The sequence below is a fragment of the Dama dama genome, chromosome 1 (genome assembly GCF_033118175.1).
Source record: "Dama dama isolate Ldn47 chromosome 1, ASM3311817v1, whole genome shotgun sequence".
Classification (NCBI taxonomy): domain Eukaryota; kingdom Metazoa; phylum Chordata; class Mammalia; order Artiodactyla; family Cervidae; genus Dama; species Dama dama.
The window spans coordinates 34,346,988-34,368,343 of NC_083681.1; the positions used below are offsets into that span (position 1 = coordinate 34,346,988).

Here is a 21,356-nt window from a genome sequence, read left to right on the forward strand (position 1 = left end):
TAAGAACCCTGCCATTTTCCTGGTTTTCCTGTTGGGAAAATCCCTTGGAGTAGGAAATGGCAACTCACTCCAGTATTCTTGCCTGGAGAATCCCATGGACAGAGGAGCCTGGTGGGCTACAGTAAAGCAGTCACAAAGAGTTGGACACGACTGAGCACAGCGCACAATTTATTTGGCTGTGCTGGGTCTTAGTTGTGGCCTTTGAACTCTTAGTTGTGGCATGTGGGATCTGGTTTCCTGACCAGGGATCAAACCAAGACCCCCTGCATTGGGAGGGCAGAGTCTTAGCCACTGTTCCACCAGAGAAGTCCGCCCAGGGTAACTTTTAATAGAAACTAGGATCTGCATATAAAACATCTTATTTCTCTCTTATTTCCCTAGCAGAGAATTCTCTACTTCTCAAATATTTATTGAATGCCTATGAGGCACAAGCTGCCCAGGGTCTGCATGCTATTCCCTCTAAAGAATGGATCCTCTAGTGCTGCTGTCATTAACTCTGACACCCCACGTTCCCCTAGGCCCTCTAGGAGAGGCCATAGTGCCTTCTGGGTCCTGTTTTAGAACTGAGTTGTTGATGATCAGGCTGTGCGGACAAACTATTTACAAGTAACACAGACAGCCACAGCAGTTACTGTCTGAAGCCAAGTGCAGGAGCTGCGTCATTGCCACTATTTAATGTACAGTGGGGCACCCGTGAAGGGCGATGGAGGGGTGCAAGCACCCGCCTTCCACTCAGTGGTCACACCCTTTTCAATGGACCTGTTCAATTTCCTAAGTGGGAGGAAAGTTTCCTTGTGTTTTGCTTTACAGGGAATATTCAAGAAGGCCTCAGGAAAACCAAAATCATCAAATGTCATTCAGAAAAATAAAGAGGATTTTGGAAATTTTATTTTTTAAAATAATTTATTTTTGGCTGTGCTGAGTCTTCACTGCTTCGCTCAGGCTTTCTCTAGTTGTGAAGAGAAATGGGGGCTGCTCTAGTTGTGGTACGTGGTCTTCTCACTGCTGTGGCTTCTCTTGTTTCAGAGCACAGACTCAGTCTCTGTGTGGACTTCAGTAGTTGTGGCTCATGGGCTTAGCTCGTCCTTGGTATCTGGAATCTTCCCTTCATTGGCAGGCGTATTCTTATCCACTGTGCCACCAGGGAAGTCCGGATTTTGGAAATTTTAAACTTCTCTTATAGATCAAGAAATCAAGGCTTGGAGAAAAGTGATTCACCCAAAGGCCTTCCAATTTCTAGACTAATATATAGGTAAAATTCTGTAGGTGCAGGGGTGTGTGTGTGTGCGCGCGCAGGAATGTACCTTCCAGACTGTTTCTGGAACACTGTATGCAGTTCAAGATATAATAGAAGGACCATGAGTTTGGAGTCAGATAGATGTGGTGTGGACTAAATTTGCTCTAAGACCAATTAATTCCCTGACTGCTCTGAGTCTTTTCTCTGTGAAATGAGTATAAAAACATCAATCATGAGAGACGATTGTAAGGATTATTAAGCTGTAGATAAAGTGTCTGACACTGGCACAGGATATACAGTGCATACTCAACAAATGGTCATTATTAAGAGTTGTACACACCGTACGAAAGACAAGGAAAACGAGAAAAACATGCTAAGGAGGTGAAGCAGAACTGTGAGGAGTTTGAAAGCCATTTTGCTAGACAACTTAATGTTTGGCCATATTTGTTCAATCTCTCTCCATACATATGTACGTATATATACAGATGGGCTTCCCAGGTGGCGCTAGTGGTAAAGAACCCGGCTGCCAATGTAGGGGATGCTGGAGACAAGGGTTTGATCCCTGGGCCGGGAATATCCCCTGGAGAAGGAAATGGCAACCCCCTCCAGTATTCTTGCCTGGAGAATCCCATGGACAGAGGAGCCTGGTGGGTTACAGTCCATAGCATCTCAAAGAGTAGGACACGACTGAAGTGACTTAGCACACACGCACACTAGTCTTTATTTTTTTGGTGGAGGGGAGGGGGGGTGCTTCCCTGGTGGCTCAGATGGTGAATAATCTGCCTGCAATGCAGGAGACCCGGGATTTGATATATATATACAGATATATTTTGTCACATATTTTTGCTGCTATATTTCAACATCAAGATCACACCCAGGAAAAGTAACCACATTGCATGATTACTGGAAGATCAATCATTTCGGACAAGAGTGGTTAAGGAAGACTCAGAGGAGTAAGTGGGACTAAACTAGTTCTGGAGACAGACAGGTTTTTCCTGCAGACCCAAGGGAAGGCGGAGAGCGCCCCTGGAGCAGCTGCATAGCAGCAGAGGCAGCCCCGCCCCCGCCCCATCAGCCCCTCAGGCGCCCTGGCTGTAAACCAGGGGAGTTTTCTATTTTGCCTTCCCAGCCCCCTACTAGCCTGACCCCAGAATCTCTCCAGCCAACGGCCTTTATGAGATCTTTGGAAAAGGAAAACCACATTCACTCTGAACTGCTAAATGATTCATTTCGCTGTCTTCTCAGAGACAAATGTATATTTGATATTTAGAAAAAGACTGGAGCTGAAGGAACACAGCTGTGATTATCAGTGGAATTTCTGGCATCTGGGAATCAGTGTGGGGCTTGTTATCTTTTCCCCCAAGGAGGTGAATATTTGTTCCTGAAATCCTAAAATGAATGGTGTGGGTGCAAGGACCAAGGTGGCAGGCTTGGCTTCAGTGGGGTGGCGGTGGTGGGTCGGAGGAGGCAGGGGGTGTATAGAGCTTCCTCCTGATTTCCAATCTGAGGGCTGGTTTTAGAGGAGGTGAAGGAAGGGAAAAGCGGGGAGAAAGATGGAATAAAGGAGGAGGAGGGGGAGGGGGAGAGTGGGAGAGAGGAGGAGGGGAGGAGGGGGAGGGAGGAAGAAGAAAGGGAGGGAGGGAAGGGAGAGGGGAGGAAGGGAGTCAGATTAGACAAAGAGGAGAAGAGAGGGGGAAAAGGGAGAGACGCTGATAGAAGATAGTTGAAGAAGTTTTTAGACTAAACACAGACTGATTAAAAACTATCAACTCACCTCCCTTCCCCTCTGTGCAAAATTGTCTCAATATGTACTTCATGTGTATTTATCCACATTAAAAAATCATAAGGTGCTCTTCACCTATCAGGTAGAAAAGAGATACAAAAGACGGCAACAGTTTCTCCTCCCTCCTCAAACCATTTGAAAGCTAGTGATTAATAATACTTTACATTTATTTAGCAATTAACACTTAACTCAGCCTATTCAAATGCATTTTTTCATGTGAGCCCTAGGAGCACCTGAAAGCTCATGTTATCACTTCTGTTTCAGAGAAGAGAAATTAGAGGACACACAGCTGAGGCCACATGGCTGATGGGTAGCCCTTCAGGGACATGGGCCCACCTCCAGTGTTTCCTAATCTCTTTTCTGAATCAAAGCTTCTACCTTGAAATTGACTGGTTGGAAACATAGAGATTTTATTAAATATGGATGGCACAGAGCTAGGTAGCAGAACTAATCTGAGTAGACACATTAAGATAAACAATTATCTGGGACTTCCCTGGTGATCCAGTGGCTAAGACTCTGTGCTCCCAATGCAGGGGACCTGAGTTCAAAATCTGGTTAGGGAACTAGGTCCCATATGCCACAGCTAGGAGCTCACACGCCACAGTCAAACATCCTGCAAATTAAGATAGAAGATTGTGCTGCAACTAAGACCTGGCACAGCCAAATAAATAAATATATTTTTTAAAGATATAATTGTCTTGCTAGCTGAGATTCTGAGGCAAAAGCAAGATGAAATTTAATAGCAACAATTGTTAAAAGTTATAGTTAGGCAGAAGTACAGGGTTGGGAAAGACCTGGAGGACCTGGGGGGTTACAAGATTTATACTGACCAGTAGCATAATATAATTGCTGAAAAATCCCAAGGAGCTTGGGCTGCGTTAAAAGAGGTTTAATGTCCTAAGGCATAGCCACTTCATTGCTGTCTATCCTAGACAAAGGAGCACATCCAGACATCTGTGTTCAGTTCTAGAAGCTGTACATGGGAGGGATGTTCACAACAAAGCTGGCATCCAGGGTTGTAACTGGGAGAAGATGGGATCTAAAAAACATGTCATATGAGGAATAGTTGACAATTATCGGTGAAAAGTTGGCAGGATGGAACTTATTGAGTGTTGTTCCAGAAAGCAGAATTAGGTCCAGATGGTGTAATGGATTCAACCATAAAAGGATAAACTGGGAGATCTCCAATACCTCTTTCCAGTTCTGAAATGATATGATTCTCTGACAAAAGATTTATTCCATTTTGGTTTATATATATATATATATATATATATATATATATAAAATGTATATATATATAATATAATATCTATGTATACACACATATATTGTTGTTGCTTTTTTTTTAAATTGAAGTATAGTGGGCTTCCCAAGTGGCTCAGTGGTAAAGAATCTGCCTGCCAAGCAGAAGGGTTTGATTCCTTGGTTGGGAAGATCCCCTGGAGAAGAAAATGGCAAATCACTCCAGTATTCTTGCCTGGGAAACCCCATGGATGGAGAAGCCTGGCAGGCTACAGTCCATGGGGTCACAAAGAGTTGGACACGATTGAGTGACTAGACCACCACCACCACCAGAGTTGAATTACAATATTGTGTTCATCACTGCTATATAGCAAAATGACTCAGTTATACACATATACATTCTTTTTCATATTCTTTTCCATTATGGTTTATCACAAGATATTGAATATAGTTCCCTGTGCTATACAGTAGGATCTTACTGCTTATTCATACTTTGGCTTAATATGCTGATAGACATTCTAACAGTTAATCCCTGCTTGATTGAAGAACAAGCTGTATCATTTAATGAATTTTCCATTCCTGGAGTCACTTGAGAGGGGATGTATCAGGAGCTATGAAAGGAATTCTATGTGGATGTTAAACCCAGTATTTCATGTTTCTCCTAACATTCTATGAATATTTATCCAGTACTTGGTATAGTCAAGACACGGTCCTAGTTTACAAAGTGTAAGATACAGATGGATACTATTCGCTGTCACTATATTTTGTCATCGTCAATCAACTCTTACACAATTTATAGAAATAGTCTAATTTTGTTCCATTGTATATTATTTTTAAAGATCATTGAAGATAGAACTTAAACTAAAAGGACTTGGCCCCATGCAGCTAGTTGTGGATATTTTAATCCATAAGGGGGCAGAATTTACTTAGGATTAGCCATACCTCATATTAGTAAAATGGATTATTAACATTGATGAAGAATTATAGATTACCTTGGATTTAAGTACTTTGCTGCCATTTGTGGTTATATGCTAAATTTCAAACTGTATTCATTTAGTCTCCAGGGGTCATGGGGAAAAAATCCATTAAAGAAATAGAAACACTTTTTAAAATAACTTAAGGTCACTGGTTTAACTTTTTCCAGCTGAAATGGATGTTTATTTTGTCTGAGACCAAAAAAACTTATTTTCATCACAGAATTTATGAAACAAATTGATTACTCAGGTGTTGCGAAGTGTCATCTGCAGAGAGTCGATAAAGAAAGGTAGGGACTTCCCTGGTGGTCCAGTGGTTAAGACTCCGAGCTTCCAATGCAGGATGCCCAGGTTCCATCCCTGGTCAGGGAACTAGATCCCACATGCTGCAACTGAGTGTTCACATGCTGTAACTAAAGATCCTGCCTGCTGCAACAAAGATCAAAGATCCCAAGTACTGCAACTAAGGCCTGGTACAGCAAAATAAATAAATAGATGGCATCACTGACTCAATGCACATGAGTTTGAGCAAACTCAGGGAGACAGTGGATGACAGGGAAGCCTGGCATGCTGCAGTCCATGGGGTTGCAAAGAGCTGGATGTGATTGAGTAACCAAAAAACAATAAAAAAAAGAAAGGCAAAGAGTGAAGGAATAAATATCCATTCGAGGTATTTTAGAGGAGAGGAATTAGCAGAAGAACCCTTAGGGTCCTTTTAATCTTGATGTTTAGCTTTTGTTCTAGGCCAGTAACTTACTGAATTACAAAACCCTGGAATGGGCTGGTTCTCTGTAATGTAGAATCTCAAACTTGAGAAGGCCCAGAAGGTCATTTTGGTTATTCTCTTACCTTCAAGTAAATTTCATATTTAAAACTAATCTGCTAAAACATATCAAATTGTTCATAGTCTCTTATTATCACTAAATCTGAAACCACAGCAAAACTGTTACACGATCTTGACAGGTTTGTTAGTGTGTGTGTATGCTCAGTTGTGTCCGACTCTTCGTGACCCCATGGACTATAGCTCACCAGGCTCCTCTGTCCAGGGGATTTCCCAGGCAAGAAACCTGGAGAGGGTTGCCATTTCCTTCTCCAGGGGATCTTCCCAACCCAGGGATCAAACCGTCGTCTCCTGCATTGGCAGGTGGATTCTTTACCACTAGCACCACCTGGGAAGCCCACTCTAGTTTTCAAATATATTGAGTAACAAATTTGTACTATAATTTTGTTGGTTTCATGGCTCTTCTGTCTGTCCCTAGAGAGGGTGAGGAGGGTGAAACAGATGAAGTTCAGGACAGTCATCTTCTCTTTGTCATTAGCTTTGACGGGAAGGTGGAGCATGAAGGATAAAGTCAAAGGCTGAACTGAGGCTTTAACTTATCAGTGGATTTTAATTATCAACATAATCTCAAGTCTCCATTGCCATGAACCCCTAAAAATTGATTGCTGCTCTCTCAATAGCCAGTCTGTTTCTATTTTTAATTTCCCCTCTCTGGTTGAATCTCTGCTGAAGGTGATAAAAGATTTAGATTTAGAAAGCGACTTAGCATTTGGAATGAGATAGAAGTTATAAATAGGCATGTCAATGAAATAGGTTAGTTCTTGGAGTGTCGGCATCAAAGGCATACATTCTCATCTGATCTGCATATAGACATGGGCAGGCTTGTAGGGGTCTCTAGACAGGTTCGTGTATTTGTATGTTCCTGCATATGTGAACACAAATACACGCGTGGAACATGTACAAGCAAGCATACTACTGAGAACAGAATTCTGAGGAATAACTGGTGTCTGTCTGAGTCCACAGTGATCCCTTTAGACTGGGTTTGTAGCCTTCCCCTGACCTGGATAAACCATCACTCTCAGATAGCTAACCCCCAGGTGTAGGACAGTGGTAGAGCTCACATGCTGTTTATGTGATACTAGTGACCAGTGTGTGAAACCTCACCAGGACTGAGGGTCCACAGTGATGGTCTGATCTGCCAAACACTGAGGTCAGCTCGGCAACTCATTTGCTAAGCAGTCAGACTGCCGTTCCCAGTCTTTGGAATGTCATTACCTATCAATCAGAGCTGCTCAAAGTCCAACCTATTCTTCAGGCCCAAGTTAAATATTCAGTATTTCCTTTCCTTCTTTTTTTTCCTTAATGTTCTTGTTTTTGGCCATGCTCCATGCACGATCTTAGTTACCTGACCAGGAATTGAACCTGTATCTGTGCCCCCTGCATTGGGAATGCAGAGTCTCAACCACTAGACCACCATATGAAGCCATCCCTGATCACCTTGGTGATCTCCCTCTTTTAAATTCCTAGAGCACATTCTGACTCTCACCTTCATATTGATCACACATTGCCTTGAGATAGATTTGTTGGGTGTTTGTGTTGTTTCTCTATTATTGGGGTGCCTTCATAGACAAAAAGACAATGTCATTCATTTTTATAGCCTGACACCACTTAGGGTGGGAACAGGAGGGCAGCTCATATTCGTCGAACAAACTATCCACTCCTGGTTACCACTGTCGTTTTAAAAAATATTCACAACCTAAAAGTTGAGTGCGTGCATGCCCAGAACCACCTGAGAAGCCCTTAAAAGTTGAGTTACGTTTTAATCTGTGGGAATTTTTAGGACTTCAAGCCCTGAAAACACCATCACAAGTAACCTTGAGAGAATTGCTCTGAGGAGGCAAGGGGAGGAGCCAGGTTATACAGAAGTTTTCCAGCAAAGGGCAGGTAGTCTGAACAGCAAAAGATTGTTGTTAATTTAAAGGAAGCCAGTATCCCAAGTTGAGGAATTTGGTGCTTTTCTGTGTATAGGAAGATGCAAGAGTCTGGGCACACGAAATCATTCCTTTCATATGCATCTCAGCTTCCCTAGGCCAGCATCTCCTGTTTTCCACATCCTGAGCTCCCCTGGGGCTCACCCTGGGGCAAGGCCACAGTTTACTGGCTGTTAGATTGCAGATATTATTCTCCTTCCTGAGTGCCCTTAGGGCTTACCAGCTCACGCTGGAGGGTGGGAATCCCTGATGACTGTGACATCTTTGTTTATTGATATGGCAGGAAATATTTCATTTCTCACCCACCTCTGTGTGCCAACTATTCTGTCAATGTTGTTGTTAGTTTGTGACACCCAGAATCTGAAGCAACCTGGATAAGGTGTTAGTTTAAGGAAATGCTATAGACATCAGTTGGAGAAGGAAATGGCAACCCACTCCAGTATTCTTGCCTGGGAAATCCCATGAACAGAGAAGCCTGGAGGGATACAGTCCATGTGGTAGCAAAGAATCAGACACCATTGAATGAATAAGCACAAGAATACTATCAATGCTCAGAGTGGTGCCAGACCCTGTTGCAAATGCTTTTGTGTTTGCTTGAAGAGAGACAGCATGGCATAATGAAAAGCGCATAGGTTTGGTCTGAATCAGTCAGTCAGTCAGTTCAGTCACTCAGTCATAACCGACTCTTTGTGACCCCATGGACTGCAGCACACCAGGCCTCCCTGTCCATCACCAACTCCCAGAGTTTACTAGAACTCATGTCCATCGAGTCAGTGATACCATCCAACCATCTCATCCTCTGTCGTCCCCTTCTCCTCCTGCCTTCAGTCTTTCCCAGCATCAGGGCCTTTTCCAATGAGTCGGTTCTTTGCAACAGGTGGCCAAAGTATTGAAGTTTCAGCTTTAGCATCAGTCCTTCCAGTGAACACCCAGGACTGATCTCCTTTAGGATGGACTGGTTGGATCTCCTTGCAGTCCAAGGGACTCTCAAGAGTCTTCTCCAACACCACAGTTCAAAAGCATCAATTCTTCGGCACTCAGCTTTCTTTATAGTCCAACTCTCGCATCCATACATGACTACTGGAAAAACCATAGCTTTGACCAGACGGACCCTTGTTGGCAAAGTAATGTCTCTGCTTTTGAGTATGCTGTCTAGGTAGATCATAGCTTTTCTTCCAAGGAGCAAGAGTCTTTTAATTTCATGGCTGCAGTCACCATCTGCAGTGATTTTGGAGCCCCCAAAGATAAAGTCTGTCACTGTTTCCATTGTTTCCCCATCTATTTGCCATGAAGTGATGGGACCAGATGCCATGATCTTAGTTTTCTGAATATTGAATTTTAAGCCAACTTTTCACTCTCCATTTTCGCCTTTCATCAAGAGGCTCTTTATCTTATGATATACAACAATAAACAATTTGATATTAACAGACCTGTTGAGATGTTGTAACTGACTTTGCTGTGGTTTCATCAGGCTTCCAGGGTGACTCAACTGGTGAAGAACCTGCCTGCCAATGCAGGATTCACAAGAGACAAAGGGTCCAGCCCACACTCAAGCATAAGGGAATACTAGGAGGCAGGAATTCTCAGGATAATCTTAGAGGCTGCCAACCACATCCTTTAATAAAAGTTTAAAAATTTATACATTACCTTCTTCTGCCTCCCTACTCACAATGATAATCATTATCATAGAATTAAAAATACTTTCACAAGTTTTTTTGGCAACCACAGTATCCCTAGGAATTGGTTATGGTATGAATTCCTTATTTTGTTTTACAGAAATGCAATGATAAGCTCAACAGTATGACTTTTATGTTTGCATAGCACTTTTTAGATTTCACAATTCTTTCCCATACATATTTTGAGTTTTGTTATGCAGAATAAGTAGTTTCGTATTAGCTTATCTAAAAGTACTCTGCAAATTATAAAATGCTTTATAATATTAACAATAGTAACATTCATTGAGTGCTTATTATATGCCAGTTACTGTATGATAAGGAATATATATATATAATATATATGTGTGTGTATATATATGTATATATATATATACACATTATATGTAATATATTTATATTCCAGTAGTCATGTGAGAGTTGGACCATAATGAAAGTTGAGTGCCAAAGAATTGATGCTTGCAAACTGTTGTGCTGGAGAAGACTCTTGAGAGTCCCTTCAACTGCAAGAAGATCAAACCAGTCAGTCCTAAAAGAAATCAACCGTGAATATTCATTGGAAGGACTGATGCTGAAGATCCAACACTTTGGCCACTTGATGCAAATAGCTGAAAAGAAAGTGAAAGTGAAGTCACTCAGTCGTGTCCGACTCTGCGACCCCATGGACTGTAGCCCAGCAGGCTCCTCCATCCATGGAATTTTCCAGTCAAGAGTACTGGAGTGGGTTGCCATTTCCTTCTCCAGGGGATCTTCCTGACCCAGGGATCGGACCTGGGTCTCCCGCCTTGCAGGCAGATGCTTTACTGTCTGAGCCACCAGGGAGCTGACTCAGTGGAAAAGACCCTGATGCTGGGAAAGATTGAAGGCGAAAGGAGAAGGGAGCAGCAGAGGATGAGATGGTTGGATAGCAGCACCGTCAATGGACATGAGTTGGAGCAAACTCTGGGAGATGGTGGAGGACAGGATAGCCCGGTGCGCTGCAGTCCAAGAGTCAGACGTGACTTAAGTGACTGAACAACAAAATATGAATAAATTCATTTAATCACTGAATCCTGTGAAACAGGGTTTGCCTCATTTCAGGTTAGGTAATTTGCTAAGATCTCAAAGCTAATAATGTCAACTCAGTGTGACTTCAGACCTCCTATGCGCTATAAATGATATAAACTATACTCTTCCTATCATTCTGGTAATACATTTTCCTGGAATAGGTCATGGAGAAATTTTTATAGAAGCTGAGCCATCCTAATGTCAAGGAGGGGAAAAAAATTATCTTCAGTTAGAATGTGAAAGACAGTAATTCCCCCAAACACTCTTTGTATCTAACATTTAGGGATACAGTCTTTCTTCAAGACGCTACTGCTCTATTAACATTTGGATAAATTGTCTTAATTTACTAATATGTTCATTCATTCATATCATTCATTTAACACAGACTTTTTTAAAGGGTTTAAACATAATTAGCGTATCAGATAAGTTCTTAAGGATCGCAGTAAGCTTTAATATGCCTCCTACATCAAACGTGTGAACAGAACTATAATCAGGCTCAGCTCATGCTTCACAAGAAACATCTCAGAGCTTCTCTTCTCCCAGAGACAGAGAATGGCAATTAGAAATCTGGACCTTGCTCTGTATGCTACTTAATGATGGTATGCAGCCAAATCAGCTAAATCAGACTTCAGTTTATCATGTTAAGGTGGCAGGAGGAGACCCAGCATGGCAATTTGGCTCCCGGCCCCCAGGATACATCCCTGCAGAAAATGGCAGGTCTCAGCAAGGGCGGATTTACAAAGCCAAGGAATTTCCCCTAATTTTACTCCCTTCCTGTCACTTACCCACACCCGAGTGACTCAAATGACTGGTTCATGCTCATGTATCCTTTCATTCAATCATGTATTTATTCCAATGACCTAATGATGAGTCTTGCCTTTGGCTCGCCAGAGGACTGTCTTCCACAGAAGTTTTGTGTGTTCACCATGCAGCAAATAGGTTCTGGTGGACCTCCCTTTCTCCCTGCCTACTTCATGTTTACAGAAAAGACACAGAGAACTGGAAATCACCCAAAGGCTTTTGGTGGTTCCCAAATATAATTAATTATTGGCATTACTTAAGTGATTTTTTTATTCTAAGTTTTTTGGAATAATGTGATATAAGCATATGGTAAAGATTCAAAGAGAACAAAATGGTCTACTGAGAAAGGTGTCTCCCCCACACCTGGCCCTCAGGTTCTCTCCAACAGGTAACACTTGCTACCAGTTCCTGTGCACTCAGCATCTCACACCTGACTCCTGGCTTGGCTGCTATGGAATATTAGGTTGGATACAGTTTTCACTCAAATTCCAGAAGACATTGCTCCACTGACTTCTAGTTTCCAGAGTTACTATTAAGAAGTCTGCTGCTGTTTAGTTGCTAAGTCTGATGCCAATTTTAATTTTGATCTTTCATAGATGACCTCTTTTTTCCCCCCTCTGGATGTTTTTAGGATCCTATCTTTATTCCTGGAGTTGGAAAATTTTGCTAACATGGGTTTGGGGTTGTAGGTCTTCCTCCCCCCTCAACCCCATTCATTTATGGCTAGTAATCTGAAAGCTCATTTCATTTAAATGTCAAGAAATGTAATTAGACTACTTAAATATATAATCATATAATTCCTTCCATTTTCACTTCTTCCTCTTTGTATGCATATATGTTAGATGTTGGATTTCCTGGGTTGATCCTCTCATTTTATCTTTTTCTCATATTGTTTGAGTTGCTCAAGAGTTTTTGTTTGACTGCACAGCATGGTTTCTGGGCTCTTAGTTTCTCACCAGGGATGGACTGTACACCCCCTACCGTGGACCTTAATCCGTGCACCATCAGGGAACTCCCCCCAAAGTTTTTTTTTTTTTTCCCCCCAAAGGATCTCTTAGATGTTGTTAAAATCAACAATTCAAACACTTTTAGTACACACTCCTTTCTGGTTGTATAACCTTTAACAAGTTCCTCAGCCTCTCTGTGCCTCACTTTTCTCATCTATAAAATGGGGGAAATAATTGTACCCCACTCATGGGCATTAAATGAGGACTAAAAGCATGTTATGAGGATTAAGTTAGTTTAAATACATACCAGGTACAGAGTAAATGTTCAATAAATATTGCTATTATTATCATTCATCTGTTCCTTTTGCCTAACATTCCACAGTTTCTTCCCTTATGTCCCTTAGGATATTGATCATAGGGTTCCTTGCAGAGTCTCTGCTTCTGTTTGTTTTCCTCTTACTTTTCTCAAGTGTGCCATGGTGGAGGGAGAGATACAAAAAAGCTCTTTGGAAGGATCGCTAGTGAGCAGGGCTTTTTGCACCACAGATTTCTCTGTGCGCATTTTCATCCTGGGATTCCCAAATGTCAGTGTTCAGAGGCTTTTTCTCTGTAGCTCTTCTCTTTCTCCGGAGAAGAATTCTCAAGTCACCCATCTGTTAGTGGAAGGTGGGTAATGGCTGCCAGTGATCTCTAAGCTGCGGGGCTGGGATGGGAGTGGGGGCCAGGGGAGTCCCATTCAGAATGCAAATCCAACAGCCTCAGAGAAGAGGTGCTCCAGACCCCGACTTTGGGAAGCCCCGTGTTTCCAGTTTGGCCCTTTGCTCTCTTCTGGGTCTGATGTCTCAAGGTTTGGTCCTCCAAACTCCCTTCTCCTGTGGGGTGGGGTGAACTGGGGCTTTTCTGCAGAGGGTGCGGGAGGAGACACGTAGGTCTTTTAAAACATTGTCACTTGAGGCCCCGGCTTTAAGAACATGCCCCAGCTCCTGTTTTTGCTGCACCTGTGGACAGGCTTCAGCTCCCGAGCCTTTCCTCTATGAGCAGTGGGCTTCAGTCCCTGGGACATGGTGAATCAGTTCTCTCCTCATCCACATCCCTTCATCCAAACGTTTGTGGACATTTCTCTTTCCCCTCAATTTCCTCCTATGTTCTCTAGTCCTGGGTGGATTTGCAGCTCTTTTATTCCTTTACTTTCATCTTAATGGGATTTAACAACACCTGTGTTCAACCCAGTAAGTGACCGGGGGCGGAGAGCAGGCATTGTCTTCGATGTCCTAGATATGGTCTCTGTTCCATGTTTGAGAACAACTAACAACCCCTGTGGCTTTTTATCCTCTCACTTCTCCTGTTAAACAGATAGTCACCTTTGCACGGTGAGCCTCACAACTGCGACAGTGCTCACAGGACAGTCTTTCAGGACCAGAGCTTATATGTTCTTGTTCTCAGGTCGCTCACAATGTCACAGCCCTGCTGGAAAGCATTTCTGCTGCAACCGCCTTTGTTCAGCCTGATAGGAAAGGAGAAAGGATGTTTCTGTCTTCTCCATAGGACCGTGCCTGAGAGCAGGGTACCAGAATGATGTGAAAGCAAGTCTCATCTGGAGTGAGGAAACTGCAATCACTTTGCTAGTTTTGACCTATGGAACCCATAGAGAAAAAGTGTGTGGGATTTGTGTGTGTGTGTGTGTGTGTGTGTGTGTGTGTGTGTCTTGTTTTCTCTGTCCTTCCTTTCTTTCTTCCTTCCTGTTCACCAGGAATATTGCATTTCAGCTATTTTGGCTCAGATTGGGGAAAAATGAATCAAGGTTTTCAGAATGCATTGAAGCGGTCCAGAAACCCTGGGGACCAAGCCATCCTGCCCAATGTAAATGAATCCCTGTTCTGCCCAGCACCCGCTTTCATCCACCCTCACCTCTTTTGCTGTGTTTGCAGCTTAGAAACCCTACAAAAGAGTGACATCTTCCTAGGAAAAATATTTGTTTAAATAAAGCCTTCATTTTCTCTGTGGTCTTTAAAAGCCACTGTGGTTCTTAGTCCCAGAATCAGCTTTTCTGGGCATATTACTGGCCTCCAGCTGTGATTTGAGGGCATGAACTCTACAGAACTCTAGCAGAGATCTGCAGATTTTTGTCCACGAGAAATTGGTGGTGAGTCCCACGAGGAGCTGCGTGGGACATGCAAGCAGATTTCCTTGACTGCTAGGTCCTGGATCAATGAGGGAACCAACAGTGTGAGCATGAATTATGTCCCCCCTGCACAGTGGGATTCTGTGAGAAATATGAGAGTATGATTAACACAGGATTCCTGATTCCTGCGCTCACAAAGGATCCAATATAGTTGTAAGTGGTGTGATAGAATGAGAATACTATGAGACAGTACAAAATGGGCAAATCCTGTGAAATTTTAGGAGCTCAGAGGAGAAGGTAAAACCCCAGGGATGACGACAATCTGTGGAGGAAGTAATCCCTGTGGTCTGAGTGATCACAGCATTTCAGTAGGTAGGATGGGTGACCGGTAGAGGGGAATTTTGCCAGGCAGGCTGTTGGGAGTGGGGCTGGATGTTTGGGTAGGAATGACAAGATCACTCAAGCTTGCGTTGCAAGGGAAAGATAAGAGGAGCAGTGAGGGGGAAGCAAGTCATTCGAGGTGAGATTCAGGAGACAGAAGCTTCTAGAGAAATACTATTTAAATGAGTCCTAAGAGAACAACTCTAATTTTTCTTTTGGTTGTTTTTAGTGTAATAATAGTCTTGGTTTTTTATCTCCAGTTTTCCCACCTGACCTGATTCACCATTCTTTGAGATTAATCCAGAAGCAGATGGAGAATTAATTTTGTGAGCGTCCCACCCTCCCAACCCCTCTCGAATCTCCAGGCTTTTAGTGGGTGGGCTGTAGTGTCACAAATAGGCTTCCCTGGTGGTGCAGATGATAAAGAATCTGCCTACAACATAGGAGACCCAGGTTTGATCCCTGGGTCAGGAAGATCCCTTGGAGAAGGGAATAGCAACCCACTCCAGTATTCTTGCCTGGAGTATTCCATGGACAGAAGAACCTGGTGGGCTACAGTCCATGGGGTTGCAAAGAATTGGACATTACTGAGTGACTAACACTTTCAGTGTTACAGATGAGTAAATCTAGATAAAAAGGAATTTAGATATATTTCCTTCAGCACACAGGCCTATCTGGCAGCAGAGGCCTAAGGCATCCAGTCCCTGCTTTTCTAGCTTGTGTTTCTGAGATTATCTAATAGGCATCTGTCCATGTCACATTTTAGAATATCTGACTGTGTCATTTCATGCACATCAGTCATTCATTCAATAACTAATTTCTGAGCACCTGCTAAGACACATTTTGAGATGCTAGGACTATAGCAGTGGACAGAATGGATATTCCCTTTTTGCTTCTCAAAAAGATATGCTCCTCTCATGGGGCTCATGGATAGTGTAACAGGACCACATAGAATTATAGAATAACCACATGATCAGTATTTTCTTGGATTGTCATTTTACTAAATTATAAGTAATTGAAAATAATCCCCTGTATTTTTAAAAATATTTGGAGTAGAAGATTAAATTCATATGCATTTTGGAGGAACTTTTTATTTTGTAGTGGGGTATAACCAATTAACCAGAAATGGTAGGGACCTAACAGAAGCAGAAGATATTAAGAAGAGGTTGCAAGAATACACAGAAGAACTGTACAAAAAAGACCTTCACAACCCAGATAATCACGATGGTGTGATCACTCACCTAGAGCCAGACATCTTGGAATGTGAAGTCAAGTGGGCCTTAGAAAGCATCACTACGAACAAAGCTAGTGGAGGTGGTGGAATTCCAGATGAGCTATTTCAAATCCTGAAAGATGATGCTGTGAAAGTGCTGCACTCAGTATGCCAGCAAATTTGGAAAACTCAGCAGTGGCCACAGGACTGGAAAAGGTCAGTTTTCATTCCAATCCCTAAGAAAGGCAATCCCAAAGAATGCTCAAACTACCGCACAATTGTACTCATTTCACACGCTAGTAAAGCAATGCTCAAAATTCTCCAAGCCAGGCTTCAGCAATACGTGAACCGTGAACGTCCAGATGTTCAAGCTGGTTTTAAAAAAGGCAGAGGAACCAGAGATCAAATTGCCAACATCCGCTGAATCACTGAAAAAGCAAGAGAGCTCCAGAAAAACATCTACTTCTGCTTTATTGACTATGCCAAAGCCTTTGACTGTGTGGGTCACAATAAACTGTGGAAAATTCTTCAAGAGATAGGCATACCAGACCACCTGACCTGCCTCTTGAGAAACCTGTATGCAGGTCAGGAAGCAACAGTTAGAACTGGACATGGGACAACAGACTGGTTCCAAATAGGAAAAGGAGTACATCAAGGCTGTATATTGTCACCCTGTTTATTTAACTTCATGAGAGTACATCATGAGAAACGCTGGGCTGGAGGAAGCTCAAGCTGGAATCAAGATTGCCAGGAGAAATATCAATAACCTCAGATATGCAGATGACACCACCCTTATGGCAGAAAGTGAAGAAGAACTAAAGAGCCTCTTGATGAAAGTGAAAGAGGAGTGTGAAAAAGTTGGCTTAAAGCTCAGCATTGAGAAAACTAAAATCATGGCATCTGGTCCCACCGCTTCATGGCAAATAGATGGGGAAACAGTGGAAACAGTGGCTGACTTTATTTTGGGGGGGCTCCAAAATCACTGCAGATGGTGATTGCAGCCATGAAATTAAAAGACGCTTACTCTTTGGAAAGGAAGTTATGACCAACCTAGACAGCATATTAAAAAGCAGAGACATTACTCTGCCAACAAAGGTCCGTCTAGTCAAGGCTATGGTTTTTCCAGTGGTCATATATGGATGTGAGAGTTGGACTATAAAGAAAGCTGAGCATGAAAGAATTGATGCTTTTGAACTGTGGTGTTGGAGAAGACTCTTGAGAGTCCCTTGGACTGCAAGGAGATCCAACCAGTCCATCCTAAAGGAGATCAGTCCTGGGTGTTCATTGAAAGGACTGATGTTGAAGCTGAAACTTCAATACTTTGGCCACCTGATGCAAAGAGCTGACTCTTTTGAAGAAACCCTGATGCTGGGAAAGATTTAGGGTGGGAGGAAAAGGGGATGACAGAGGATGAGATGGTTGGATGGCAGCCCCGACTCGATGGACATGAGTGTGGGTGGACTCCGGGAGACACCCGGAGTGATGGACAGGGAGGCCTGGCATGCTGTGGTTCATGGGGTCACAAAGAGTCAGACACGACTGAGCGACTGAACTGAACTGATAACCAATTAACAGTGTTGTGATAGTTTCAGGTGAACAGCGAAGAGGCTCAGCCATACATGTGCCTGTATTCATTCTCCCCCAAACTCCCCTCCCATCCAGGCTGCCACAGAACATTGAGCAGAGTTCCCTGTGCTATATAGTAGGTTCTTGTTGGTTATCTGTTTTAAATATCCAGTGTGTACATGACCATCCCAAATTCCCTGACCATCCTTTCCCCCTGGCAACCATAAGTTCATTTTCTAAGTCTGTGAGTCTCCTTCTGTTTTGTATGTAAGTTCATTTGTATCAATTCTTTTTAGATTCCACATATAGGGGATGTCATATGATATTTCCCCTTGTCTGTCTGACTTACTTCACTCAGTATGACACTCTCTAGGTCCATTCATATTGCTGCAAATGGCCTTATTTCATTCTTTTTAATGGCTGAGTAATATTCCATTGTATATATGTGCCGTGTCTTCTTTATCCATTCCTCTGTCAGTGGACATTTAGGCTGCTTCCGTGTCTTGGCTATTATAAACAGTACTGCAAAAATTCACATGCATTTTTAAGCTGACGTAAGACTTCAAAGAAAAGTCTCACATGTGAAAGATTGTTCTGGGCAGTTCTCAAGTCCCCAGAGGTGCACATGTGCACTCCCCCACATCAGGAGCACTTTGGTGGAAACATTTGCAAGCATTGCCCTATGTGACAACCCCTAGGGGCCTTGGCCTGGCCTACAGGATCTTGTGATGTTAAAGGTTCTCCAGGATCAGGTCCTGCTTGTAACTTACACTCCTTGCTTCCTCTGCCTCCTCCTTCAGCAGGAGAGACTCTTCCTTTTTTTTTTTTTTAATATATATATATATTTTTATGTGGACCACTTTTGAAGTCTTTATTGAATTTGTTACTGTATTGTTTCTGTTGTTTATGTTCTGGATTTTTGGCCTCAAGGCATGTGGGATCTTAGCTCCCCGAGCAGGGATAGAATCTGCACACCCTGTACAGGAAGATGAAATCATAATCACTGCCAGGGAAATCCCAAGACTTGTTCTTAAGTGCAAAAATTACATATGGACACATATTCAATACCCACCAGGCTTGGCGCTGGGGTAGGGGTCTGTACATGACAAAACACATTCTTTACCATGACCCACAAGAAGTTGCTCACATTTGGGAATTCCCTGGTGGTCCAGTGGTTAAGACTCCATGGCACACTTCCCCTGCCAGGGCCCTGGGTTCATTCCCTGGTCGGGGAACTAAGATCCTGCAAGCTGTATGCTGAGGGGGAAAAAAAAAACGAAAGAGAGAAACGTTGCTTATAATCTTTTGTCTCACCTCCCCTGTCTGGAAAACCTCTCTCCCTCTTTCATGGAAGTAGCCCAAGTAGGCGGCTTTGCCTCAACAGCATGGCTTTCTCTTATTCCCTTCCCTGTAGTACTCAACAGACACCTGTCAAGAGTCTTTGTGTTGTGTCTATTTGCTCAGCTTTTCTCCCACCGGACATTAAGCTTCCTAAGCAAGGACAGTTTTGCACCATGCTTGTTATGTCCTCAGTGAAAGGAAGCTGAACAAATTAAATTTTCAGAAAGTGAAAGTAAAAGTGAAAGTCACACAGTCATGTCTGACTCTTTGAGACCCCATTGACTATACAGTCCATGGAATTCTCCAGGTCAGAATACTGGAGTGGGTAGCCTTTCCCTTCTCCAAGAGACCTTTCCAACCCAGGGATCGAACCCAGGTGTCCCACATTGCAGGTGGATTCTTTACCAGCTGAGCCACAAGGGAAGCCCTAAGTTTTCAGAGGGACATGCAAATTCTCTGGGAAGCTCATCTGAAAGAATTAATTAATTTATTCATCATATACACATTCATTACTTGTCAGCTTTCTATTATTGAGCCAGGTTTATGAAGATAGTAGTAAAAAAAAAAACAACAGAATTAGTCTCTTCTCTCATGAAGCTTATAATTGTGTGATGAAGACTCACAGAAATAAAAGAAAAATACTTAATTATCAGTGTTAAGTTACATAAAATGTGCTCAATTAAATATAACTAAAATCTGTAAAAGTAAAGAGATGTTTTATAGAAAAAGTACAGGAAACTATTAACATACATGATTCCATCTTGAAAAATTATACTTTGAGTACTTAATATTCCACACAATTATATTGTTTGCATTATAGCAGAATTTTTGTTCATTTTAAAACCTTACCCTAATTTGTTCAAGCCTTCCCCCTTTTTTAAAGAATTTTTTCTTTTCTTTGTTTTCCCCCAAACTTTAAAGGTTTTATTTTATGTTGGGGTATAGCCGATTAACAATGTTGTGGTAGTTTCAGATGAACAGCAAAGGGACTCAGCCATACATATACCTGTATCCATTCTCCTCTCAATCCCCCTCCCATCTAGGCTGTCACGTAACATTGAGTAGAGTTCTGTGTATGTTCAAGCCCTTTCTGAACTGTATTTTTAGACTGTTCTGCATCTTGAGATAATGAGTTCTTTTCCATTTTACACAGGGAGGGAGAATTGAAAAGAACAGTCTCTTTCACATTTAAAAACCAGAGCTAGGGTTTCCCTGGCAGTCCTGGCAGTCCAGTGGTTAAGACTCTGCTTTTTGATCCCTGGTTGGGGAAGTTCAACATGCAGCCAAAAAGGAGGGGAAAAAAAAAAACCAGGATAGTAATTCTACACAAACTCTTTCAGAAAACAGAGAAGGAGGGAACACTTCCCAACACATTTTAAGCATTACTGTGGTCCTGAAAACCAGAGAAAGGTATACATGCAAAAGAAAGAAAATCAGACCAGTATCCCCCAGGAGCATAGATGCAGTCAGCTCTTCACAAAATCAGATCACACAATAAATGCAAAGAATAATGCATCAGACCAAGTGCATTTTTTCCTCAGAACATAAGGTTGATTTAACATTAAAAATTAATCACAGCAAGCACCCATATGTATACCCAAGGAGAAAAGAAATACCATTTCAGTAGATGAAAAAGAATTTTAACAAGTTCAACACCCACTTATGATAAAAAAAAAAAAAATTCTTGGGAAAACAGGAAAAAGGAAACTTCTTAAAAAATAAAAAGCAAGGGACTTTCCAGGTGGTCCAGTGGTTAAGACTCTGTGCTCCTAATACAGGGGCCAGGGCCAGGGAACTAGATCCCTCATGTTACAACTAAAAAAATCCTGCATGCAGCAGCAAAGATAGCACAGCCAAATTTAAAAAAAAGACAAAATAGAACCACAAGTTAAGTGAACATTACTTAAAAATTTAATAATCAATGACTTTTTTGCAAATAGAATCATAAAATGCAGAGGTAGGAGGAAACTTGTGGAACTTCTATGCTAATAGTTTATTTTATTGAGCGCTTGCTAAGAACTCTATGAACATTATTTTATTTAATCCTTAAAACTACTCTATAACATAGCTTCAACTTTTATTTCCATTTTACAGATGATGAAACTGAGGCTTGGAAAAATTAAATAAATTGCCTAAGGAAATACAACTAGTAAACGGCGCAGCCAATAATTGAACTACGACCTGTTGTTTGGAGTTAGTGGTCACTACTACTTCTCACTTAGCCACTGTACCTTATAGGTTAGGCAACTGAGCATCA

General features: G+C 42.2%; 1 protein-coding gene across 3 annotated transcripts in view; it reads right to left on the reverse strand.

Moving 5' to 3' along the window:
* CLMP (CXADR like membrane protein) overlaps positions 1-21,356 on the reverse strand; it is a 99,145-nt gene that overhangs the window by 23,738 nt on the left and 54,051 nt on the right. Inside the window, exon 1 of one of the 3 annotated variants that reach the window (XM_061146284.1) lies at positions 3,012-3,069. The exons of the other annotated variants lie outside the window; for them this stretch is intronic. Coding sequence (XP_061002267.1) covers positions 3,012-3,054 — 43 coding nt within the window. The 5' untranslated portion in view covers positions 3,055-3,069. Of the gene's footprint in view, positions 1-3,011; positions 3,070-21,356 lie in introns of those variants that run through there. 3 annotated transcript variants of the gene reach the window in all.